At 35.5% G+C, this 27983-nt stretch overlaps 2 protein-coding genes across 3 annotated transcripts; one reads left to right on the top strand and one right to left on the bottom strand.

The window, feature by feature from the left end:
- Positions 1 to 985: 985 nt before the first annotated feature.
- Positions 986 to 5188, top strand: LOC109168154 (AT-hook motif nuclear-localized protein 1-like). Its single transcript, XM_019317201.1, has 5 exons — positions 986 to 1709; positions 2636 to 2703; positions 3064 to 3195; positions 4310 to 4471; positions 4638 to 5188. The coding sequence occupies exons 1-5, from the start codon at positions 1334 to 1336 to the stop codon at positions 4896 to 4898; spliced, it is 999 nt and encodes a 332-aa protein (XP_019172746.1). The 5' UTR covers positions 986 to 1333; the 3' UTR covers positions 4899 to 5188.
- Positions 5189 to 5527: 339 nt separating this feature from the next.
- On the bottom strand, positions 5528 to 8014 carry LOC109168155 (protein cornichon homolog 4-like). 2 transcript variants are annotated; one of them, XM_019317202.1, is made up of 4 exons: positions 7861 to 8014; positions 6723 to 6904; positions 5922 to 6044; positions 5528 to 5812 (listed from the first exon to the last, which is right to left on the bottom strand). In XM_019317202.1, exons 1-4 carry the CDS (start codon positions 7930 to 7932, stop codon positions 5770 to 5772), a joined length of 420 nt encoding a protein of 139 aa, XP_019172747.1. In that variant the 5' UTR covers positions 7933 to 8014; the 3' UTR covers positions 5528 to 5769. The 2 variants fall into 2 exon arrangements, with proteins under 2 accessions (XP_019172747.1, XP_019172748.1); XM_019317203.1 differs by having other exon boundaries at positions 5958 to 6044.
- Positions 8015 to 27983: the final 19969 nt, after the last annotated feature.

Raw genomic sequence — 27983 nt, 5'->3', positions numbered from 1 at the left:
TTCATTACATAACTATCTATAGCAATATATATTTTTACTATTGTTTTTATTACAAGTTAAAAATATTCAGTTGGCGATGACCTTGCGGGGATTAAAAAGATTTTTAGTTGAGAATTGAAATATTTGGAAAATGATTTTCTGCTAGAAATAAACTGTGGATGAGGTAAAGGAGAAAAGTGGGATGCACAAACAGCTACAAGTAGAAAAACGAAGACCCCATAAATAGTAAAAAAAATAAAAAGAAAAAAAAATACAAATTAGTACATTTTTCTCTCATTTTCCCTTTTCCTTTTCCTTTACTTCTTTCCAATTCGTACCTTTTTGTCTGTATTTGAATATACCCTTTTATTTAATTCATTTTATTACTATTATTCATTGCATATTTAATTATTATTATTATATAATTAATATTATATTTAATAAAATACAGATGTAATGTTTATATCATTCATTTTCTCTACTTTTTTTAAAAAGAGAGTGATGGAGGTCTTCATGCTTGCCAACCTAATTTCACTTTCCCCAACTACAATTTTTTTTTTTAAATTTTTATATTTTAGTTTTTTTTTTCCTCTTTTTAAACCGGACTCCAACCATTTTCTTAACCAAAATACATAATTTCTTTGCTTTCAATAATTAATAATTACGGATCTAATATTTAATAATTTCTTTTCCCTCATTATTATTACCAAGTATAATAATTTATTATTTATTTGTTTATTTTTATTATAATTATTATTTAATTAAGGATTCGAACAATCAAAGTTAGGAACTCAAATTAGATTTTACTCTCCAAACTCCAATTAAATTTTTTTTTTTTTCACATTTTCTCATCACCTCCAAAACCCAAAAAAGAAAAAAATCAAATCTTTTTCTCTCTATAATTTGGGAAAATTTCTAAATATTTGAGAAAATTTTTCTTTTGAGAACAGAAAATTTTTCTTGAATTTCTCCGTTAGTTTTTTCTCTGCTTTCTGTTTTTTTTTTTTTTTTTCTTTCATATTCTCAAGGGAATAAGAAAAGAAGAATGAAAGGCCTCAGTTTTCCTCCTCTTTGATTCTACTGTACCTGTTTTTGAGCACTGGCAAGGCTTCACATACAGTAAATTTTATTTTTAAGTTTGGAAGTGGGTTTTTATTTTTGATTTTTGAATTTTTTTTTTGAGTTTTTGCATATTTTAAAGAATTCTGGGCTGATTTTTGGAGTTTGAAGTTGTGAAAGAAGTATGGGGTTTTGAAGAAAAGCTGAGAGGAAAATCGTGTAATTAAATTTTTTTTAAAAAAAAAAAAAAGAAAAAAAGAAATCTTTTTGGGTTCTTGGTAAGTTTTGGGAGATTATGGAGGGAAGGGAGGGGTTGAGTAGCAGTGGAGTTACTGTGGTGGGATCAGATGCTCCCTCAGACTACCATGTGGCTCCAAGGACCACTGAGAATCCAAGCCAACAAGTTGCCGGATCAGCACAGGCGGCGGCGGTTGGAATCTCACCTCCGCCGGGCATGGCGGCGGCCGGAGCAGACGCCACCGCAGGGAAGAAGAAGAGGGGAAGGCCAAGAAAGTACGGCCCGGATGGGGCAGTCACCATGGCTCTGTCACCCAAGCCGATTTCCTCGTCGGCGCCGCCTCCCGTCATAGACTTCTCCGCCGAGAAACGGGGGAAAGTACGGCCGGCGGCGGGGTCAGTCAGCAAGCATAAAGTGGATTTGGACCCCTCAGGTGAAAGAAGACTTTTGAGCAAATATGAAAAATTGTGTGTATTTATTTATATTTAAAGTTGAAATCTTTGGACTTTGGTTGCATGAAAATGGTTAATTTGGTCTGATGAAGTGGTTAATTTTAGTGTGTTTGGTGAAGTTTGAATTGAAGTGTGTGGTGATAGAGATTTGTAGGGGTGGGACCTCTGAATAGATGCTTCAACTATGATCTTGATGTGTATGGGTAGTAGTAGCTCTGAAAGTCAGTCAGGTGGAATGAGGAATCTTAAAGATTTCATAGCTGGCATTTTCACAATTCTTACCCTTTTTGTTTGAGCATAACAGTGGATTTGCCTTTCTCGGGTTACCTCGTATGTATAGTCCATTCTTCACACTATGATCTAATGCCGATTAGGAAATGGTAGATTTCGATTCCCTTTCCCTGCCTCACATACTCTTCATTCAGAAACGCGTTTTGACCTGCAATGTGGCTAAAGTTTCTGCGATATGATGCTTTATACCAAAACTGTCCTGGATCTGTTAGTCCGAATATGTCTTGTGTCTGTCCAATTGAAGCCAAGTGTCTCTGTGTTCTTGGCATTTTGTTGGCAAAAAAAGTTTAGAAACCTCCCGGGAAAGCATTTGTTGTTTTGTTGTCCTTTTTTCTTACTTTTTTTCCTTTTCGGGGCAAGGATTAATGTTAAAGTTCCAAACTTTTCCGCTTGAGAAGGAACGAGGTAGACCTTCCTTTTTGAATATAGAGGCTGGAGCGGAAACGTGTCTTCCTTTGATAATTTATATGATTTTTTTTTGTTCTATTTCGTCCCGTATCATAATTGGAAGTCGCTTGTGCTGTACTAACTGGTATATACAATATTATATTGATTGCTGTAGTGATCGTTTCGTGCTCGACTGTTACTAATGCTCAATGTTTCTCTTGATCTCTAGGTGAATGGGTATATTGCTCTGTTGGCGCTAACTTTACGCCCCATATCATCACTGTCAATGCTGGAGAGGTAAAAATTCTTACGAGAACAGATAAAAGGAGAATCAGTTTTACTGATATGACGACTGAGAACATAAAAGTACATAATCATTTTCTAGATTTTTTTTTTGGGTTGAGAAGGGTAAATAAAACATTTTCTACAAATATGTTTAATGAGTAAATAGATCCTCTAGTCATTATCTCTTCAGTCTTTTTTTCTTTCCCCCGATTTGCCTCGGATGCTAGTTTTGTATGATGGGAATGTGATGTAAAGCTGTTCGGGTTCAGTGAAATTATTTCATAAACGGTGTTTATCTAAAGAAATTGTGTTTGGAGGCAGTTTATGTATGGCGCCGCACCTTTGGTAACTGTTTTATTGCATTTATTTTAGGATGTTACCATGAAGGTCATATCGTTCTCTCAACAAGGGCCCCGCGCAATCTGTATTCTCTCAGCTAATGGAGTAATTTCAAGCGTCACTCTTCGTCAACCTGATTCCTCTGGCGGAACGCTTACCTATGAGGTACTGCAACCGTTATTTATTTTTTCAATTAGTTAACCCGTGTTTCATATTGGCTGTCATATTACCGTAATGCATTGTTCCGATTCCCTACTTTTTTCTTTACATATGTATTCATAAACTACTTTATTTCGTCCTAAATTTTGTCTAAAACAATTATGATATTCATAGTTCAGTTCTTTTCACTTTTTGGTCGGTTGAGATCGGGAAAATAACATGAAAAAAAAAAGAAGTTAATAGGATGATAAACCGGGTGAATATATTGATGGATAACCCAATAGTGGATGAGTGACTCTCTTGTGAGACCGTTTCATGGATTCTTATCCGTGAGACGGGTCGGGTTAAGATGGGAATGTAATGCTAATCATGAATAAATTGTTTGTTACTTATAAGGGAAAGTGTAATACTTTTAAGTCAAAATGTAAAAAGTGTTACATTTTTCTTCAAAATATTACACTTTCCATTATAAGTAGTAACAAACACTTTATTACTGATTAGTATTAAATTTTCCATCTTGACCCAACCCGTCTCACGTATCCTTTTTACACAAGTTTTTGCCATAGTGGATAAGTTTTTACATGAAAGATTATATATGGTTTATAATTGTGATATAGTTCTAGCTGAAGGAAAGTAGGATCTGAGTGGAACAATTTTTATAAGTACTTGTCTATATATAGTATTATAGTCGATGTTTGACATGGGGAAATGCTCTGTATATGAATAAAAATAATTTAAATAAATTGCAAACGAGCAATTATATTATATATGAATGTTATTTAATCTAAATAAAAAAAATGTAAGTATGTAACTAAGAAGTTAAATTACATATGAATTAAGATGTAAATATTTGATTATCAAGAATAATAATAATAAATGATATATATTTTTGTTTGAGATTTAATTTTATTCAAAATTAAGTTTCAAAAATAAGATATCATATTTCTGTTTGGAAATCGATGCTGGACTCGAACTGTTTATAATATTTAATTTAATTAATACTAATAATCGATGCTGCTCTAGTCTATATATAATTGTAATTTTATAATATTGCCGCCCTTTTATTTCTTATGTTTTGTTGTTTCCACTGATGTCATCCATCACTACTTTCATTCTCTAGGGCCGTTTTGAGATACTGTCATTAACGGGATCATTTATGCCCTCCGAGTCAGGAGGAATACGCAACAGATCCGGTGGCATGAGTGTCTCCTTAGCCAGCCCCGATGGGCGGGTTGTAGGCGGTGGTGTTGCTGGTCTGTTAGTAGCTGCTGGTCCTGTCCAGGTATTTTACTATGTTAAGCATAAATAATAAATGTGGAGTCTCACTATCAGCTTAGACTTTAGTTCGAGAAAAATGAACGAAATTTAATGTCAGTTGATTTTCTAGAACAGGATTATCTAGTCTAGTCACAAAAAAATTGGCGTGTTTACATGTGTGTATACATCAGATTGTGGTAGGCAGCTTCCTGGCTGGGAATCAGCACGAGCAGAAAACGAAGAAACACAAGCCGGAGAGTGTAACTGCTGCTATTCCCATCTCAAGTGCAGGTGCAGCCGAGGTGGAAGGGCCGCCATTTCACTCCTCGGCAAAACCTGCCTTGTTAACCGCCCCTTCTTTCCGCGGGGATAACTGGTCGACGTTGCCCCCAGACACGAGGAATAAGCCGACTGACATCAATGAGCCTAGCCTGCATAAGATGGTAACTTAGGGAGCTGTAACAACATTCTGGGAAGGAAGTCAAGGCTGCATTAGCAACACACCTTGATTAAAGAGTCTCACCTCAGGCTTTTTTTTTTTTTTTTTTTTTTTTCGGGTTCGTCATTCGTGTAAACCTTGGTGGTGTCTGCATTAATTTCCTTAAGATCTGTGTTGTAATTTGTTGAGATAGTCCATTAGATTGGCAACTCTGCTCTCACCAGTGCTGCAGAATGTTAAGATGTATGATTTAGGGCTGTTGAAGTTGAATTTCATCTCTTATTTATAGATTATGTTCCCCCCTATCATCTTTTGGTCTAAGCTTCCTGGATCATGACTGTTAGGATCAAGCGCTTACCACTACGCTAAAAGTTGTAGATTACAGGTCACAATAAAGACGCAAATTTTGAGAGGTAAGATGCTAAACTTGACCTTTCACTGGCCTTCATCCAACAATTTCCCTAGTCACCAATTGCTGAACTTAGCTCTTCAGTGACCTCTATCTAACAATGGCTTTAGTAAACTACTTAAACAAACGAAATGGACAAAATTAAAGTTTAACTGGATTAGCCTCTCTAGTAAATGAACTTAAACAAACGAAACGGACAAAATCAAAGTTTAGCTGGATTAGTCTCATCCGAGTGAAAACAAAAAATGCTATCATTAAAAGTGTGACAAAAATTGACTAAGAAGAAACAGAACAACTCTTCCCCAGTATGACAGGTATATCCATCAGACAACAGGAAAACAACAGAACTATTCTAAAAAAAAAAAAAAAAAAAAAAAAGAAGAAGAAGAAAAACAACAGAACTGAGAATTTCCTTTGACACCATCTCACAATCATTTACCTCTGAATCACAAAACCTCATACACTATGAAGGGAACTATAACGAGTGCTCATCGTATTCCAAAGTGCTAAATATCAACCTGCAGAAAGAAAACGAGTAAATACTGGCTATTACAGCAGTCATGCACAGATACTAGATTAAAACAGGAGTGAGTGGTTTGGTTTGGCCGTCTGTTTTCTACCCCTTACATGACTAAGGAGATGAAGACAAGAATGACGAGATACCCAAGTTTCCAAAGCCTCTGATTCTTCTCCCGATTCAGCTGATTAAAAATCTCGGTTACATCTATGAGGTGTTGTCTCTGCAGGTACCTAATACAACAAAAGAGCATTAGAATGTTGAGCTGAGTTCCTGTCATAATGTATGGAAGAAAGAGTTTCACACTAGCTTAATCTGCAAATATATCTGAGCCTTCACACTAGCTTGGAATGACACTATTCCTTGGCCACATTTAAAAGGAAAGCTCAGTGAAGTGAACTTAAGATTTCATCAATTTCACTGAATATCAAAGCTCAAACATGTTTAAAAGAGCCATTAACTGCAAAGAAAGATGAGAGTAGCATACTACAAACTCCTTGAGAGAATGACAAGAAAGGGAAAACAGAAGGGGGCAACTCCACCCAAGTTGGTCAGCCTATTGACTTGGTAACAACAAGATTACAAGTTCGATTCCTTGGTTTGAGCTGGTTAGCTATAGGCAACCTGGATTGGTTTATCTCTTTGTGACCCTTTGCTAGCTAGGGCCACAAGGCAGAGTTTACCCAGTGCACACTCTCGGGTAAAAAAGAACAGGGAAACAGAATGTCAACTTCAAACAATGCAAGGCCAAAAAAGAGCATATGCAATTTACCACTAAAACATAAGGACAAAGAGTGCCTACATTCATAACAGCATATAGATACCGCAAGATATAACTTTTCTATAAGAGGCTTTAGATAATCACAAAAGAGAAGTTCACACTACTATCAGAATCTTATTTCAGAACTTACAATTGCACATTGTGGTATAAATAAGGACCACAGAGAAGTGCCATAATCCAATGCCCTGTTCCAAGATAGAGTAAGCATAAAACTCCTTGCACAATGTACTCCGGAAGAACAACTTTATTTATCCTAGAGGCAGAGTCATAAGGATTGATATAGTCGCATTCTAGATCAGCCAAGCATGTAAGCTGAGAAAAAAATATTAAACTATTAGTCTGTGAATTAAAAGTACAACATAACTGAAAATGAAACATCTTTTTATTATTATTTTTTTATGATGAAAACCTCACAATCCTTTGAGTAAATTCCGCCTTGTGACCCTAGCTGGCAAAGGACCACAAGGAAGTACCCATAGTTGACTGGCTCAAACCAACGGGGCAAAGATTCGAACTCGTGACCTTGCAGTTACAAGTGTGGATCTCTTGCCACCATATGGGGTCCTCCGAGTATATAGTGTTTTTGCCACGTTTAATCCTAAACTTTTAAATTGACCACCCATTGTTCTTCCACTTTCAAATTGTTATCATCTGTAGTCCAAGTTAACCACTCATGGTCCTTCAACTTTCAAAATTTAACCAGCCGCAGTCCTCCTGGAAGGACCAGGAGTGGTTAAACTTTGATAGTTGAATGACCAACTTGGACCACGGATGGTAACAATTTTAAAGTGGAAGGACCAGTGAATTTGAAAGTGTAACTAAACGTGGCAAAACCACTATACTCGGAGGACCTTAGATGGTATTAACTCTTTTATTTATGCTATACAAAGATTGGATCAGGTGATTATGCAGTAGTTAACAGTGAGAATAATGAAGCCAATCTCCTGAAACCCAAATATTTTAAATTTAACTCAAACAATTTAAAATGAGGATGGGAATAAAGCATTATCCATTCAGAAAGATGAATGATCAAATAATTGACAAAAAAAAAATCTTCAAAGGTATTTCTTTATCATCTTTAAATGCCTTTCTGTACGTGACAGACCACTCCAGAAAGCTGGCTGAACCGGATATGAACTTTCATATGCCCTAACTGATCCAGTGCAATAAAACAGGGAAAATGGTTCCAATTGAGCAAGAAATAGGAACGAATCCAGAACAAGAACAATGAAAGCAAGAAAACAAGGAAAAAGAAAAAACGAATCGACCTGGAAAACAACCAAAATGGTAATAGCGAGGAGCGTGAAGAACACAAGCACCCATTCCCATACATCTGCCATTCGCTATGTTGACGGAGATGATGAAAGCTTAGGTGAACGAATGAATGAATTGGGATTAAAAGTAGTCATTCTCTGGAGACGAAGGATGTTATTCAGCCTGCACTCGTACCAAATAACTAAAGCCAAAGGGGCAGCATTTTTCCGATATGTCTTGGGGAAATAACAACAATAATGAGATATTTGGTTCGCAAAAAGTTAGATTATCTTGGTAACGGGAATACATGATTACCTCTCGAAAGATAATCTAAAATTTTGGCAATGTAAAATTATTTGTTGTGTTTTGTTTAAATTGTGAAAATGTAATATAATTTGCTAGGTTTAGATTGTGGAAACTTTCACTTTTGTATATTTATGAAATTGATGTCACATTTTTTCTTTATTTTTTTTAAAGTTTTTAACGGTTAGATATATCCGATCAATAGGATTTGTCCACACTTCTTCTGAGAAGTTCTCAGGGAGCCAAGCCATATATATTTGTCATGTATATATAAATTATTTATTTCTATTTATACAAATGTGTGTATAATTATACATAAATGTATGCATGTCACTATATATATATATATATATATATATATATGTTATATATGTTGTTTTTGAGAGGAAATGTTATATATGTTGTTGTTATTATTGTTATGGCATTTGTTTAAATGAGGACACATCTAAAAGGATGATCGTTAGGATAAATTCTATCCATTGGATACAAAGATTTGAGTAGATGTGGATATATAGTTAGATTAATTGAATCATAATTAATAAGGGCATAATAGAGAATATACATATGATTTAATTAGGGATAGAATTTAATTAGGATGTTATAGTTTATTTTAGGGATGTATTTATGGTAGAATAGGATTCTTCAGGTAGAATATTTCATTTATTTTCAGAGCTTTTTCATCTATACTTCTATCTACTATACTAATAAGAGACCAAGAGAATTAGGCCTATAATGGGTAGAAAAAATGGTGGTCGAATTTTTTAATCAAATGAATGGCTCAAATTGATCAGATTTTAATTTTTTCCTTAAGATTTCTTAATTTATCCTTAATGAATATGATTATCCGTTAACTTTTCCGTTAAATATTGTCTTTTCTGTTAATTTCTGTTAGTTCACCGTTAACTTACTCATTGATTTCAATAAGAAAGGTCTTAGGTTCGAACCCCATCCCAATCAAAGTTGGCATAATTAGTACTCTATTTTACTCTTATTAAATTAAAAATAATAATTTAGTGGCTATAACAGAAAATAATACATATGCATTTCTTTAATTTAGAATTATGTGTCTACAATGTCTTTATTCAAAAAAAAAAATTATTCATTATCAATAAATTAAATAAGAGAAATAATTTCATTAGTTATATCGTATTTATTTTTCTCCAATATAAAAATTCTGTACGTTCAAATTCATCAATTGATTATATTCGCTACATTGTCCCTACAATGTCTTTATTAAAAAAATATTTATTATTAATAAATTAATTAAGAGAAATAATTTTATTAGTTATATTGTCTTTATATTTCTCCAATTTATAAATTCTTTACATTCAAATTCATCAATTGATTATAATCACTACATTGTCTATTATCTTTTTTTTTTTGCACTATTTTTTAATTAAATATCAAAGATAATACAAAATAATGCTATATATTTATTTACCAAGTATTTTATTAATACCATGAAAAAAATTAACAAAAATATAATTAATAAAGCCAATCATATTAACTACTTGAGTGATTTATTGACAAAGAGAGTATTCAAATCACAACAAATTGAAGTGAGAACTACCTCGCAATGTCCTTGTATGACAATCAGCAGTTAGCGGTTAGCGTTAGCGAATTATATCAAAGGTTGGTAAAAAGATATTTGAAAAAATTAGTTGTTTAGATTAACATGTAAAATGACCTAAGGGTATACGTATACATATATTTAATAATAATAATAATAATAATAATAATAATAATAATAATAATAATAATAATAATAATAATAATAATAATAATAATAATAATAGTAATAATAATATTTGTTTTAAAAATAAAAAATATAATTAAGCCAATCATATTAACTACTTGGGGGATTTATTGACAAAAATAGTATTCAAATCACACAACAAATACATGAAGAATATATTATACCATAAATACATTCCTAAAATCAAGTATAATATCCTAATCAAATTCGATGTATACTCAGACTAATCCTCATTCGCACCGGGCCGACCAAATTAAGGAGAAAAGTGCAGGTCATATTGGTTTTTCTATACAAGATAGGGTTCAAACTTCCAACCTCTCTTAAGAGATGAGAGTGCATAGCCACTCACGCCAACCATGCTAGTTATACCCTTTAATAATATATTAAAATGTTTAATTCGTAACCAATATGGCATAGCATACTTGAAACATAAAAATAATTAAATACAATTAAACTATTAAAAATATTTTTTCAATTGTATAAATTTACAAAACAACTGCACAAATTATTGTGTGATTGTGTGTATATATTTGATAAGCATAAAAAGATGCTAGTTTTTAAGAGCACTTTGAAGGTATTTCTCTTATGTTTTAGCCAAGCCTTGTGCTTTAGAGTAATTTATCCTAAAAATACAGTTTAGCATAGAGATATCTTTTCAATGTTATTTTTCATGATTTTAGATGTTTTTGGACAAGAAAAGTGGCAAAAGAGGACAAAAATGACAAAGCTGTGGAAAAGGGCACATGCGAGGTACCATTCACGCTACAAGCACGCACGTAAGGAAAAAAATGAGAATTATTTCCCATTTACACTGGCCTTACGGCGTGACGGGCTGCGTAACGAGCCGGAGGAAAGACGCGCACGCCGTGACCATGGCGTAAGAGCTAGCGTGAGGAGTCGCGTAAGGCGATGGTTGAAGGACGTGCGCGGAAAGGAATTAAATCTCATTTACGCCGGCGTAACGCCAGCGTAAATAGGATGCCGAATGAGAAGCCCTGGCGGATTTAAGGCTATTCTTCTTCATTTGTAGGGGAGGTTACACAAAAAGTTACACAGAATTTTTAGAGAGAGAATTTCTATTTTTAGAGAGAGGTTTTAGATCTATATTAGTTCTTCATTTTTCCTCACTAGATTTAGCCAAAAACACTATCAATCTTGTATTGAAGTGAAGATCCAAGCATCTCCTTGCAAGATCTTCATCTCTAATCCGTTGGATTGACAATCTACCTTGCAATTTGGGTAAATTTCTAATCCAATCTTTTATTGCTTTATCTTGATGGGATCTACCTTGCATATGCTTAGATTGTTGATATTGAGCATGAGTGACTAAATTCTAGGGATTAGGATTGTAGTGGAGATTGCTATTATGATGATTGGTTCAAATTGATAGCTATTGTGATGATTGCTTATTGAAGTTATGAATGTCTTATTGTGGAGGATGATCTTTTGTAGCTTTCTTGGAGTGGGACCCAACTCCTTGGATGATTCAGATTCTGAGGTTTAGGCAAGAGATTGCTAAACTGATGTGAGCCCCTTGATCCTTCCACATTCTCCGCCCTAGATCCGAGAGGAAAAAGGTCCGGGAATGAATGTAGGCAAGGTGTTTGTTTAAATGCCCCGTAGAGATTATGAACACTCTTTTTATATTTGTCTATGGGAGGTGTATAGACTGAAATGGCTACGCATTATCGCATTTCTCTTGACTTGTAACCCAACATTCAATCAACACAACCTCCTCGAGAATAAGCCAATCACACATTGCAATCGACACGAAAATCCTAATCTGTTTTTACCTTATTGTTTTGAAACCCTTCTTCAAGAGTCTTTTCTTCTTTCATTCTTATCAACCAATTCCCTATTCCACCACCCTTGAATCAAGAATCTCAACGTTAGACCTACCTTGTTATTAACCTTACTCAAACTTCCAAGTTATCATTCCTTGAGTACGATACTCGGGGTGTTTCTCACTCCCCGTTTTACTCCTTTTCATTCTTCATCACTACCTCCGAACACATACACTTTTGACCACGCTATCCAAAATGAGAACCGTAAGCGAAAGCGATGTTTGTCAAAATGGCACCATTGTCGGGGAGTGGTAAATGGTAGTCATGAGTTTGTGAGAAAGCAAGGAAGATCGTACTTTGAAACTTGATTCATCTTTCTTTTCAAGCCTTTTCGTTTTCTTTTCTTTACCCAAAGTGTGTTTACTTCTAGCCACACTATTTCTTCAAACTTAAATAGGATAGTTGATGCACACCCGATCAAAAGAAAAACAAGGATTAATTCCATTGAATCCAGAAATTCAAAGTACTGCTATGAGAGAGTTGGGATTGAAGAAGATCAAGAAATAGGAAGTGAAATGGGATCCACCAGCACGGTAAACAACTGAGATATGGATGAAGAACCAAGGCTAGGATTGGCACAACAACCAAATCAACCTCTGTAGGAGTTTATGTATTTGAAGGTTCTTCACCCAGAGAACACTTGAACAACAATATTAGACTCGATGAAGAATTACTAGGATATGCGGTAGGAAGGAATGCAGTGGACAACGCACAAGGAGAAAAACACATGAGGACTATAGCGGAGTACATGACTCCCGAGTTTTCTTTGCATAACTCCATTTACATTCCGCCTATGGAAGGGATTAATTTCACCATCCACCCCTTAGTTATTAATCTGGTACAGAACAATCCGTTTAGTGGATTACCCTCGGAGGACCCGCATACCCATATGACTAGATTCATTAGATCTTGTAGCATGTTTGGGCCGAATGGAGTCCCCGAAGACATCATCCACCTTATCCTGTTTCCCTTTTCCGTTATTGGAGATGGTGTAATTCTCCTACTCCACTTTCTCCTTTAACATCCAAAGGAGTGATTCACTATCTTCGTTCCCCCAGATATAATAGTGAATCAGTGTCCACCGACACTTCCCGAGTGCTTCGCACAAAGCTACACTCCACCAAGATTTTTCACAATCTTCTCTTGTTACTCCGCCTTCCCGAAGCAGCGCTCTCACAGGGTTTTCACAAGCTCCTCTATTACTTTGCCCTTTACAATGAGTGCTACGCACAAAGCTACACTCAACCAGGGTTTTTCACAGTCCCGATGTTACTCCACCCTCACAAGTTACAAAGAAATAAAATATTTCTCTCTCAGTCTTGAATGTATTTCTAATGAAGCTCTATTTCCCCATTTTTTGGCTAATTTGAATATTGCTTGCTTTTTCTCTCGTATGTGTTTGCGTTGGGGAATTTGATTCTTGGAAACTTGGTATTGGTCTTCAAGTCTGCTTGGACAATTTATAGCCACTAAAAGTGTAACACCCCCTTTTTCTAAATTCTAAATCCCGATAATCAAGCTTAATTAAGATAAATAGGCATAACTTAGATAACTAAGTAACCAACTAATCAATAACAAAAAGGGTGTCACCGCCACAGTCACCACTCACGGTAACTGCACAGGCTACAAAAACATCTAACAAACTAGAGTCAAAAGCTCTACAAAACAGTAATAAAAGGGAACACAGCCCCGGTGTCTACGCACCATCAAAATATAGTTCAACTACAGTTGTCAACAGTATAACTAAGGGTAGAAAACTAGGCTAGTGACTACCACATCAAATCTACGCACTAAACTAACATGTGCGCTCTCAAGAACTAGGCCCACCTAAAAGGGGTTATAAAACAAGTAGGAAAAAAATAAACCCGTTAGCGAATTAATGCTAAGTATAAAACCACTCAACCCTGTAAAGTACTATAGATATAGGTTGGAAAACATTTCTCATTCACACGAAGTCTCAAGTATGAATATAAACAGTTATAACACTTAGTTAACAAGTCTCAATAGATATACATAAGCACTTCTATATGCTTGCAACCTATACTTCATATAAACATGCTTTAACTCAATAATTCATACTTTAACGCACTCACATGCTATAAATAGATATCTTCAATGAAACTATAGTCCAACAAGCACTTCTCATACTCATACTGATAGATAAAGAGATAACTGAAATTCAACAAGTAAGATCATGCTATCATGCTAACTCTTAAACAACAATAAGACTGTACTTCTCAAATGCTCTAAATGAAACATATGCTAAGTCATGATACAAGTGAAGGTATGATGCTATAAATATAGATATACTCTCGCTCTTTATATAAAATGGAACATTTTTTGTGGAGGATCTCTGTTGAGTCTCTTTGACTCAGTTTTCTCTTCTTTCTTATTTCTTACTTTCTTTCTGAACTCGTGGGCGAGGTAGGAACTTCACGAATCGTGAATGGACCTATCCGGGCTCGGCATCTAGCCGACCTAATACTCATCTTGCCCACTTAACCGTTACTCTTGGTTCTTATAAAATCTCTATGGAATCAGGTATCATACTTGTTAGTGTGCACACCCCCTAACCAGGATTCCAAGCCTGGCGGGTAGTATCCAACCTAGCAACTCAGGAATATCGACCAAGTTACTTCATAAATATCTGTCGATTCTCTGTGACCGTTTCTTTCATTTCTCAAACTTCCTTCTTTCTCTTTTCTTCCAAAAGGACCTAGTCCTAACGGGGCCTCCAAAACAAAGTTTTCCTCACAATATAGATAGCATATATATCTCATGCAATTTCTCTTCTCATGCAATTAATCTTAATAATATGCAAGCTTTGCAATGCACATAAATCTCAAACAATATCTCTTTCTCACATTTTGGAAATCAACTTATCATGCAAAAATATAGATTTTCCAAAATAGATATAGGTTTTGAAATAAGACTTAGGCTTTACTTAGAGCCTTCAATGCACTAATCTTTGAAATATGCCAAAAATGCTCATTCACTGTAAAGTTGGAAATGTACCATTTCATGCCAATAAATTCATTAACTTAGGAAAATTTCTCAACAAGAGCTAACAGGGTATTAAGAATGCTACTCAAACATTCATATACTCAATGCCAAAAATTTCCTTCACAAACTCAAGTTCACTGCCAAACAACACAGACATTCACCATTCATTTTTATTCTCTGTTAACATGCTTTTAGTCTCAAAATCAAACGAAACAACTCATACTAGCTTGTCATAACGAGCCCGAGTGTCTGAGCCTCAAGGGCCCACGAGTCCCGGTCCGAATAACACATGGCTGAGCCACAGAGGGCCCAACCTTCTCAAAATTTGGCTTGGCGGGGCTTGTGACGGGGCTTGTGAAGCCCCGCCAAGCGGCGGCCTTGGGTGACGGATCCAGCTGGGATCCGTCCCCATGGATCGTGACTCCACGGTGCTAGCCGGCGGACCTTTCCTAGGTCCGTTGGCTAGAACCGTGAGGCAGTGTAGTGTACTAGACAGTGTGCACCAGAGGCTTCTTCTCCACAAAATCAAACACAAAGCATCAAAATATACTTCCAGACCTCAATAAATCAACCATAAAATATTAACAACACACAAAAACTCATCCACAAGTATTTTCTAACATTTCTAAACATCTAAACTCAAGCTTCTAGCATTTAACAGAGCAAAAATCTTAGTTTTGGGAATCCATGGTTTATACCTTGTGTTTTGTCTTCTCTTGTGTGGATCCCCTTCCTTTCTTTCTTAGATGCTACCACCTTCACCACCTATTTTCCTCAAACAACAAACATACACACAAAGCTTAAGGCAAGAACTTAGAGATTGGAAGACAAAGTGAATGGTGTAAGAGGTGAGATGAAAGAATGGAGGGGATGGAAGCAAAACAACCTACTGTAATCTTCTTCTTCCTTCTACTGATTCTAGAGCTTAGAGTGGGGAGGCAAAAGAGGGGATCAAGAGAAATGAATGGAATAGTAATTGTAACACCCCGTAGTTTTACCCATCAAACCCGAATTAATTATTTAATTAATTCTTGAGTCACCCCATCATTATTTTAATGATGTCCGTTAAAAGTAATTTAAAGGACTTAATCTGGCCAAATCCCTTGAATTATTAATATGGTCCATGGTGGAACGTTGACCCTTGTCCATATTAAAGCTTTTAAGCCTGTTAAGATAAAAAAAAAAAATTGGGCCAACTCATTAGGAATCCTAAATCTATTTAAAAGGAACCAGGGATCAATTAGAACCCTTTTTACCCATCTCTCTCTCTCTCATACCCGAAAATCCCTCCCAAGAACCTAGTCAGAGAATTCCCCATCACCAAGCCTAGGAGAGATCTTTTGGAAGAAGACCTTGAGGAAAGATCTTAGGAATTGTGAGAAGTTTAGTTAAGCTAAAAGGTAACCCATGTCTTACAACACCTATTTTCCTTGCTATGTTATGATTTATTGGAATCCTTGAATGATGTAATGTGTTATCTTGTGATTTTGCCTTGATAGAGCTTGTATTTAGGGTTTATATTGTGGGTTCTTGATATTTTTGATGTTCTTGAACAATTATATGCATACTCTTGTGTTTGGGCATGTTTAGAGCTTGTGTCTAGGGTTCGATAATGTTGTTCGTTGTGTTATTTTGTGTATTCAAGTCCCTATAATTGTTGATGTGAGTTTGGGTGGGTTTGGACTTGAATTTGGGCAAGAATGGTGAATTCCCGAGGTGGGAAATTTGCCAAGAAGTGATGTTCCAGCAGGTAGTCGGTAGGGGGACGAACCCCCACCCGACCACCCATCGGATGGCGAGTAGAGTTCCAGCGGGTAGCTGGCCGGTGGACGGCCACCCGCAGGACCACCCGCTGGAACAGTGGGCACCGCCGGCGGGAGGTCGGTGGGTGGTTGTCCACCCGCCGTACCACCCACTGGTACGGTGCGGTGCGGTGCGGTGCTCGGTTGGCCTCCGTTGGTCGATCCCCGTGCCCCGAAGTGTCTTCTTTGATGTTTGTAAGTCTAGAATGATGTCCTAGGTACCGTAAATAGGATTTGTGAGTCGTGATTATGCATGTGGTCTAAGCTTGTATCGTGTTGGTTCAAGTATGGTCTATTACGTTCCCCATGAGTATTGTGGTTATGTAGATGTCACCTAAGGTTAAGTCTATGTTGTTACCCATGAGTCATATGTTTATATTGAGGTCACTTGTCGTTGAGAATCGGTACGTATGCTGTTCCCTTTCCCTGGTTATCCCTTGATGAAGTTGTTGTTGAGTCTTGAATGTTGTGTTGATGTCCATGGGTGATGAGAAGATCTGAGATTGGTGGTAAAAAAAATTGGTGGTATACTGCACTGCGTGTGCTCGTGATATTGCGTTGTTGTGCATTTATCTTATGTTATGGTGTTGCGGTTGATGGGCATATTTTACGCTCATATTTTAAGTACATCTTTATAATATTTTTATATTAATTATTTAATATTATCTAATAATTAGTTCTTTTTATATACATAGTATAATCTATTCTTAACTATATATAATATATATAATATATAATTTATAAGAGTACATACTACGTACTTAATACTATATATATAATATACAATATAATATATAATATAATATATATAATATAGAATGCATTATAGTATACATATAATGCGTACTACATTATAATTACTTATATATATATATATATATATATATATATATATATATATATATATATATATATATATATATATATTATAAATCTAAACTTTACAATTGATTTTTTCTTTTTTGTACAGGCATGCATCATAATAACATGGCTGGAATTGTGGAAGACTCAGGCATAAGGCAAAATAATAGGAAAAATGAGTGGTAGAAAATGATTGGGAAAATATATAAATAGTTAAGGTTTTCTATTGTAAAATGTTCATTCTTCCCCTCTCGATTATTCTTTAAAGTTGTTACCAATGTCCATTCGTGGCTAATTTCTTCTAGCTTGGCTTAGTGAATTGATGCCCCGGAATTGATTATGCTGTAAGATTATTTATTTATTTTTATTATATATGTTTCTATGCATTTGAGTATTAAATATTCTGCTAAAATTATTTGAATAGTTGTATCATTTAATTGCTAGGGAGGCCTACTAGTTATTTATTTGATATAATTATTTGCTATATTAGATAATGTTGTGCTACAAATTATTCTAATATTCAGTAGCAACTGGGTTAATTATTGACGGCTTAGTGATAATTGGACTCGGGTAGAATATTTTCCTAAATTAAATGCAACCGCTTGTGCTTGTGTTATTTAGTTTGTCGATTTTCCTAGTTCCTATTGCTGCTATTAAATTAAATCTATAGCGCTTGTCTTAGGTTATTTAGTAGTTAGGGGTAATTAAACCGCGTGTGCTTTATTTACCTACAACTAAGGGAAAACAGAAATGAAATAATTTCACGACAAATATTCAATTGCATATTAATTACTTTATTAATCAATGATCAGTGTTAAATTCCGGTGGTGGATCTTTACTAACCAAGGTTTCTTATTATAAGTGTTTTCGATATATTATTTTCACTGTTTATTCGTTCGATTAAATTTCTCTTTTATTCAATATTTATTCTCGATATATTCCAAACCCCCCATTATTTCCTTGAGCACAAAAGTTAAACTAGTTACTCCTCGTGGGATCGATCCTTACTCCCGCTACTACGTTTGTAAGGTTTTAATTTGGGAGCCTACGACAGCTCACCAAATTTTGGCGCCGTTGCCGGGGAGATTTTCTAGCTTATTTTGTGTTTGTTTATTTATTTAATTATTTATTTTGTTATTTGTTTATTTGTTTTTCAATTTGTCCCAAACGAAAATAAAAATAATAATTTTCTTTTCTTTCATTACTTTTACATAATTGCAAATCAAAATATATTTTCTTTTTGTTTATGCCTATAACTCGATCTGCTAATCAAGAACTCTTGCCGTAATATCCGGAAATTGAAAGAACTATACGCAGGTGGAAGAAACAAGCTTTGAGAAAATTGGAGTTTAGTGATCTGGCTACCGATTCTACCGATTCTACCAATTCTGATTTAGAAGAGGAACCCATGGCTCAAAATTGGACTTTAAAAGAGCTTGGAGCTCCAAATTTGGATCAGCAACCTTTATGCATTACTTTTCCCGCTCTGGATGCTAATATACAATTTGAACTAAAATCTGGGTTAATTCATCTTTTGCCTTCTTTTCATGGACTTGCAGGTGAAGATCCGCACAAACACTTAAAGGAATTTCATGTGGTGTGTTCGAGTATGAAACCCACAGGGGTTACTGAAGAACAAATCAAGTTGAGAGCCTTTCCCTTTTCGTTGAAAGATTCAGCGAAGGATTGGCTATACTATCTACCTTCTGGGAGCATCACCACATGGAATAACTTAAAGACATCATTCCTTGAAAAATATTTCCCAGCTTCAAGGGCGGCCAACATTAGGAAAGAAATCTGTGGTATAAGGCAAAACAATGGAGAGTCCCTATATGAATATTGGGAGCGTTTCAAGAAACTATGTGCAAGCTGCCCACACCATCAAATCAGTGATCAATTACTCATTCAATACTTTTATGAAGGACTTTTTCCAATGGATAGAAGCATGATTGATGCCGCAAGCGGTGGTGCTTTAGTTGACAAGACACCGGACGCTGCAAGAACTCTAATTGCAAACATGGCTGCAAATTCTCAACAGTTTGGCAATAGACTTGTCCAACCGTCTAAGCAAGTAAATGAGGTAAATATTTCTGCTCTTGAACAACAAATTACTGGTTTAACTACTCTTGTCCGTCAATTAGCAGTAGGCAATATGCAAATTGTAAAAGCATGTGGAATTTGCTCGGTAGTTGGGCACCAAACTGATGCTTGCCCAACTCTTCAAGAAGAACCTATTGAACAAGTCAACATGGCTGGAGGTTTTCCTGGACAACCTCAAGGTAAGTATGATCCATTTTCCAATACATATAATTAGGGATGGAGGGATCACCCAAACCTTAGTTATGGGAACTCACAAGGGAACCAGTTTGTTCCGAATCGTTCCAACTTTCAAACGTATAGACAACAATTCCCTTCCAGCCACCAACCAGCCCAAAGCTCTTGCTCAGGTATGAATCTAGAAGATATTGTTAAATCTCTTGCTACTAACACTTTGCAGTTTCAACAAGAAACACAACTATTCCAACAAGAGACAAGGGCTAGTATTCAAGAAACAAAGGCTAGTATTCAAAACTTAGAAAGGCAAGTGGGCCAACTAGCAACTACGGTAAGTCGGTTGGAAGCACAGAGTTCTGGCAAATTACCCTCTCAAACGATCATTAATCCTAAAGAGAATGTAAGTGCAATTACTGTGAGAAGTATGTCGCTGGAAAAGAACGTCGATATAAACAAGGGAGTATGTGCAGGTATCATTGTCAATAATAAAGAGACGTCCCAAGGTATGCTTTCTTATTTTTCTGATTATGAACCAGTACCCCCATTCCCTCAACTCTTTTAGAACCAATAAGAGGAAACTCAAATAATGATTTATATGAGACATTTCGTGAATGTGAGGCTAATAAACCATTTTTAGATTCTATGAAAAAGGTACCTCGCTATGCAAACTTTCTTAAAGAGTTATGCACTTTGAAAAAGAAACCAAATAAAGGAGTTGAAGAAGTGAAAGTGCAAGAGAATGTCTCTATGGCTAGTCAAGGCAATCTTCCTGAAAAGTGCAAAGACCCAGGTATGTTTACTATTCCGTGCATGATAAGTGGTGTTAAACTTGAAAATGCTATGTTAGATTTAGGAGCTTCTATTAATGTTATGCCATATCCTGTGTATGCTTCTTTAAATCTTGGACCCCTGAATAAATCTAGTATAGTAATTCAATTGGCTGATGGATCTACTACATATCCTAGGGGTGTGGTTGAGGATTTGCTTGTTAAAGTTAATAACTTGGTTTTTCCTGCTGATTTTTATGTCCTTGATATGGAAAATAATAATCAAATTTCTCATATTTTGTTAGGAAGACCATTTTTAAAAACCGCAAAAACGAAAATTGATATTCATAGTGGCATGCTTACAATGGAGTCTAATGGTAAATTTGTGAACTTTAATATTTATGATACCATGAAATCTCCTAGTGATGATAATTTTGTAATTTTTGTTGATTCCTTGAAACTTGTTAAATTTAATGCAATTGCTTCTATTGAAAATAAAGAAGAACAAAATAATAAATCATCTTTGAGTCCTAATCTGCATGAAGAGGCTGTTTCTTTGAATACTCATAATCATCGAAGGTACTCAAAAAGACGATGGAAATTTAAAGATATATCATAAGTCGAGCCAAAGACGATAAACAAAGGCGCTGCTTGGGAGGCAACCTAAGGTGTGTTTGTTCCATTTTTATTTTATTTTATTTTATTTTATTCCCTATTCTCATTCAATAACCCTTTTTCTATGCTTTTTTATTCAACATTGGGGACAATGTTGATAATAAGTGTGGGGGAGGGGATATAGTCTTATTATTTGTTTGCTTGTGTAAAAAAAAAAAAGTTTTATTTTTTGTTTTCTTATTTCATAATTTTCAAAAAATATTTTACTAGTATTTTATGCAAAATAAGTATTATTTTGAAAAAAAAATTGTTATATATTTTTTTCCCCTTCTTGGAATTCATAACATGATTGAATAAATAGTTTGGCAAATTGTGATTAGTTTGTTAGCATTTCCTGTTTGATATGTAGTGGCTATATTAAGTAAGCAATAAACCTGTGAGTGTTTTGAGCCACTGACTGACATTTCGGTCTTATTTTCTTTCTATTGTGTGATTTCTTCCATAATTTTGTTTCTCTAGAACTTGCCTTGATTCTCTTTTAAAGGTAATTAGACCATGCATGATTCAAATGTGATTAAGGCCATTATTTGACTTTGAGCCTCACTAGCCAAATAACCGGTTTGTCCTATGATTTATTACCCTTTGTTAACCACTTTGAGCTTTATGGCCATTCCTTTCTTTATTTTGGACCACATTACAAGCCTTTTATATCTAAAATAATGCCTTCACCCAGCTGAATAACTAGTGGAGCAAATTTTGGATTATTTTTGTAATCTACGTGAGGTTGGGAAGGATAAGTGTGGGGGAGATCACTTACTCTTATTAATATGATTGAGAGTGAGGTGAGTTGTATCTTCGTTGCCAATATGTCGTTGGTCTTCTATGAAAAAAGAAAAGAGGAAGCAGTTCACGATTCAAAAAAAAAAAAAAAAAAAAAAAGCATGAAAAATTGAAAAAAATGAAATGGAAAAATGAAGAATATACATTTGAAAAAGAAGAATATTGCTGAAAATTTATGAGAAAATGAAAAAGAATCAGCAATTGATTTTGAGTTGAAGTTACTTCTAAATAAATGAAGTAAGGGGAAATTCTGGTAATACTGAGCAAGCATTCTGTACCTCAATGGGATGTGTTTTTTGATTGGAAATTGAGGGTGTTGGATTACTTGTATTTATTTGTTCCTCTTGTTTGAAGCTTTTGTTTAAGCTAATTTCCTAAAAATTCCCTACCTTAACCCTAGCCCCATTACAACCTGTGAAAAGTCCTTATGATTTGTGTCATGCATGACTCTTGTAGTGGTGATTGAGAAGATATGCAAGCCTATGGTAGATCAATTTTATAGGAATGAACTTGAGTGAAATTTATACCCATCAAACACTTGAGTAATGAGTGATATTCCTGTGAGGGCTTACTTATTTAGTTTTCTCCATTTTCAAACAGGGTGCTAACTTATTAATTGCAGGGTGCTTCAGATTGTTGTTCATGATATGTTATGAGTTTTGGGAATTTCTTTTCTATTTACTTCGCAAATAATATTTTTGCTTGGGGACAAGCAAACGTTTTAGTGTGGGGGAATTTGATGGGCATATTTTACGCTCATATTTTAGGTACATCTTTATAATATTTTTATATTAATTATTTAATATTATCTAATAATTAGTTCTTTTTATATACATAGTATAATCTATTCTTAACTATATATAATATATATAATATATAATTTATAAGAGTACATACTACGTACTTAATACTATATATATAATATACAATATAATATATAATATAATATATATAATATAGAATGCATTATAGTATACATATAATGCGTACTACATTATAATTACTTATATATATATATATATATATATATATATATATATATATATATATTATAAATCTAAACTTTACAATTGATTTTTTCTTTTTTGTACAGGCATGCATCATAATAACATGGCTGGAATTGTGGAAGACTCAGGCATAAGGCAAAATAATAGGAAAAATGAGTGGTAGAAAATGATTGGGAAAATATATAAATAGTTAAGGTTTTCTATTGTAAAATGTTCATTCTTCCCCTCTCGATTATTCTTTAAAGTTGTTACCAATGTCCATTCGTGGCTAATTTCTTCTAGCTTGGCTTAGTGAATTGATGCCCCGGAATTGATTATGCTGTAAGATTATTTATTTATTTTTATTATATATGTTTCTATGCATTTGAGTATTAAATATTCTGCTAAAATTATTTGAATAGTTGTATCATTTAATTGCTAGGGAGGCCTACTAGTTATTTATTTGATATAATTATTTGCTATATTAGATAATGTTGTGCTACAAATTATTCTAATATTCAGTAGCAACTGGGTTAATTATTGACGGCTTAGTGATAATTGGACTCGGGTAGAATATTTTCCTAAATTAAATGCAACCGCTTGTGCTTGTGTTATTTAGTTTGTCGATTTTCCTAGTTCCTATTGCTGCTATTAAATTAAATCTATAGCGCTTGTCTTAGGTTATTTAGTAGTTAGGGGTAATTAAACCGCGTGTGCTTTATTTACCTACAACTAAGGGAAAACAGAAATGAAATAATTTCACGACAAATATTCAATTGCATATTAATTACTTTATTAATCAATGATCAGTGTTAAATTCCGGTGGTGGATCTTTACTAACCAAGGTTTCTTATTATAAGTGTTTTCGATATATTATTTTCACTGTTTATTCGTTCGATTAAATTTCTCGTTTATTTAATTACTCCCGCTACTACGTTTGTAAGGTTTTAATTTGGGAGCCTACGACAGCTCACCAGCGGTACCTATGTTACAACACTGTGTGTGCTTAGTTTATTGTGCTGCGGTACAATCAGGTTTATGTAATGGCACTGCGTGTGCTGAAAGATCAGTGGGAAAGTTGGTGGAAAAGTAGGCAGGGAGCATTGCTCCGGAGGGATAAGGCTGGTGGTGTACAGGGTGACCTGGATGTACAGGTTGGAACTGATATAAGGAAGGAGTGGTGTAAAGGTTGGAACATGGTATAAGGTTGGAACATGGACATGTCTTGTGGTCTTATTGTTGTCATGTCTTGTGGTCTTATTGTGGTCACTTATCGTTATCTGGTCTTGTAATCATGGTTTGCATGCTTGTAACTTGATGTTGTCTTATCGTGTCAATGTTAATGGTATATCATGAGTCTTCATCCTGATTTAAAGTTATTATTGCTTAGGACTATATCTATGTATTCCCAAGTCTCAAAATGGTTTTCTTATATCTATATAATGTACTCAACGCGTGGGAGTGGGTTACTTAGCATTATTCGCTAACGATTGCTACACCATATGTTTTTCAGGTATAGATTAGTTGGCTCGTGAGCGCGCTAGACGGAGCTGTAGTTCCTAGCTTAGTTAGTGATTAGCTTTAGTTTGACAACCTGTGAGCCACTTTGTATTCGACCGATGTTTATGGATTGTGACTAGTTAGTTAGTAGTCTGTGCATCTAGGTTCTCAAGCTTAGATGTGGCATAGCACCCCTAAACTATCTTGTTAGCTTCCGCTTATTTTGGGTATCAATGATAGACTTGTTCTTATTTCGTAAACTCTAATTGTTTTAAAATATGTTGAAAAATCGGGAGTGTTACAATAATGCTTATATAGGGGTCCAAAATCCTAGGTAAAAATCATTGGTTGATGAGGGTAGAAGAGTAATTTAGCTTGTTCAAAATATCAGGCATTTAATTGGCTTGTAGAAAAATCACCAGGCTTCATTTCTTTAACATAGACTAAGGCCTTAAAATAATTTTGCACAACTTTGGGGTCAAAATAGATTTTCTATAAGATAGTTTCTAATTAAAACATTTGGTTCAAGTTTCACAGGTTCCTCTCATATTTCACTCAGATTGACTTTTTGGGTCCTTGATACATAAATATACCCAAAACTTGGGATTTTCAAAATAGGCTACTTCTTAGTTGGTCCCAAAGAGGTGAGGTAAAAGTCTAGAGGGGGGGGGGGGGGGGGTGAATAGACTTTTAAACGTTTTCGCGAATACAACAATCGCTAAGGCAATAGAGATATCAAGACTCTTAACTAGATTGTGAGAGTCTTGTGCACAGCAGAATAATAAAGTAAGTGTGTGTGATGAATGTGTCAAGTATATCCACGTGATAAGCAGTAAGTAAATAAAGCAGTAAATGACACAAGGCAATTATAGTGGTTCGGAGGTGATGCAATCCTCCTACTCCACTTGCTCTTATCGTCCAAGAGCAATTCACTATATCCACCACTTCTTGGTTCCTAGATACAATGAATTTCCGTGATCTAGTGCTACTTTGTGCTACTTTCACAGGATTTCACAGCTCTGTGCTACTTAGCCCACACTAATCACGCCCAGTGCCTCCAACACTGCTACTTCGCAACTTTGTGCTACTTTCACAGGATTTCACAGCTCTGTGCTACTTAGCCCACACTAATCACTAGCCCACACTAATCACGCCCAGTGCCTCCAACACTGCTACTTCGCAACTTTGTGCTACTTTCACATACTTCGCAACTTTGTGCTACTTTCACAGGATTTCACAGCTCTGTGCTACTTAGCCCACACTAATCACTAGCCCACACTAATCACGCCCAGTGCCTCCAACACTGCTACTTCGCAACTTTGTGCTACTTTCACATACTTCGCAACTTTGTGCTACTTTCACAGGATTTCACAGCTCTGTGCTACTTAGCCCACACTAATCACTAGCCCACACTAATCACGCCCAGTGCCTCCAACACTGCTACTTCGCAACTTTGTGCTACTTTCACAGGATTTCACAGCTCTGTGCTACTTAGCCCACACTAATCACTGGACTTTGTGCAACTTTGTGCTACTTAGCCCACACTAATCACGCCCAGTGCCTCCAACACTGCTACTTCGCAACTTTGTGCTACTTTCACAGCATTTCACAGCTCTGTGCTACTTAGCCCACACTAATCACGCCCAGTGCCTCCAACACTGCTGTGCTACTTAGCCCACACTAATTACGCCCAGTGTCTCCAACACTGCTGTGCTACTTAGCCCACACTAATCACGCCCAGTGCCTCCAACACTGCTACTTCGCAGGATTTCACAGCTCTGTGCTACTTTCGCCCCGTCTTCCACGATCCGTTGGGACCCTTAAAATAATTCTGATGTAAATCATGTCTTCACGTGAAGAGGCTCTCTGGGGTATGGGTTTTGGGTCTCATATTGGTGGTGAGATCTTACTTCGTCTCTAGGTTCTATAGAGAGTGAGTTTTGAACTTAAGACCTTGGGGCGTTTATTCATCAAGCTTTCATCCATCTCGCCTGTACAGATTATTAGTCATTGTAGCATTCTCCTTGATGTACTTCTTTCTTTCCATAGATGCTTGATCTCTAAGATAACTTCATGCAATCTCGTTTGCTTCTCGTTTCTTCGTATGAGATTATCAGTATGACTTCTTCTTTAATTTGGGGCGTGTGGGCTTATTTAAGTATACATATCATATGCATACATCTCCTTCTTCTTCTTCTTCTTCTTCGTATTTTTCCCTTTTTCTATATTTGTTAATTTTCCTTTCATGGTCTATGACACGCCTAGACTTAACAAATAAAATTGGGGATTCTAAAATACAATTTGGCATATAAAAAACTATTACAATATATTCCTAACACACCGCTTTTAGAAAAAAAAAATTGAATTTTTGAAAGAGTGAAAATAAATATTTTGGAATTTTATAAAATAGAATTTAGGAAAAATATTTTTGGGTTGTCACAGAAAGCTATTTGCCTGTTGATCAACTTTCGATCTCGATCGTCCATCTTCGTATGTAGTTGATCAAAAAAATTGTCAACTTGATCTGCAACATTAGGTAGTAGTCTTTTCACCGTTTGTCAAATATTTTGAATAATTGATCGTTGCTCTCGTATGTAAATCTGACATAAAGTCTCTTGAAAAATGTAGCCTCCAAATCTTGAATAATTCCTCCGCGTTAAGGCCTAACTTTGTTGCATTCTTGATCTGATAAATCAAGTTGATCAAATAATTTCTTCAAACTGTTGATTCTTGCTTGAGTATAAAATAATATCTATGTGAATCAGCCTTTTCCGAGTGTCTCTAGTTCCTTCGTGAAAATACTGATGTTCATCTTCCTTGATAAGATCATATCAATTATTTTCTTCTTGTGTCTAGTTGATTTCGTGCCTAGTTTAGATGACTTGCCTCGTCTCGTGCATTGCTTTTGTGAGTCCAGTGCATTGCTTCAATATCAAGTGCTTAGTCTAGTCTTGTACCTAGTCTAGTGCACTGCTGTTGTGAGATTAGTGCACTGCTGTTGTGAGATTAGTGCACTGCTGTTGTGAGATTAGTGCACTGCTGTTGTGAGATTAGTGCACTGCTTCGTGCTACCTCGTCTAGTGCACTTGCATAGTTTCACTTCTTGCTTAGTCTAGTGCAATTCTTCATCAACTTCAGTGCATCGTCTCGGTGGCTCGTCTTGTAACACCCCCGATTTTATCACAATTTTAAAACTTAAATTCAAACGATAAACGACTAAGCATGAAGGCAGTCAAAAGCGGAAGCTACTAAAAACCGGGAAGCGTTATGCCACACCCATAAACCATGGGTGCACAGGCTAAGTCTACAACTATCCATCAAAACAATATCAAGTCTAAGGCACACATGCCATGTCTAACAAAGGCTCACAGGCCCAAAACGAAGGAACTAGAAAGGAGGGAAACTACACTAGCTACCACAACGACTAGCGCGCTCATCATCTACTCAAGACCTGTAAAACATAGGGGTAACACCCGGTCAGCGAATAATGTTGTTAACCCATCAATACACGTTAAATAGCATAATATAGGTAGATATCATCAAAGCCATTTGAAACTGAGGAATACAGTATATATCATTTTAAAGC

This window comes from Ipomoea nil, unplaced genomic scaffold (genome assembly GCF_001879475.1).
Source record: "Ipomoea nil cultivar Tokyo-kokei standard unplaced genomic scaffold, Asagao_1.1 scaffold3172, whole genome shotgun sequence".
NCBI lineage: Eukaryota > Viridiplantae > Streptophyta > Magnoliopsida > Solanales > Convolvulaceae > Ipomoea > Ipomoea nil.
This window is presented reverse-complemented; position numbering and strand designations above follow the sequence as displayed.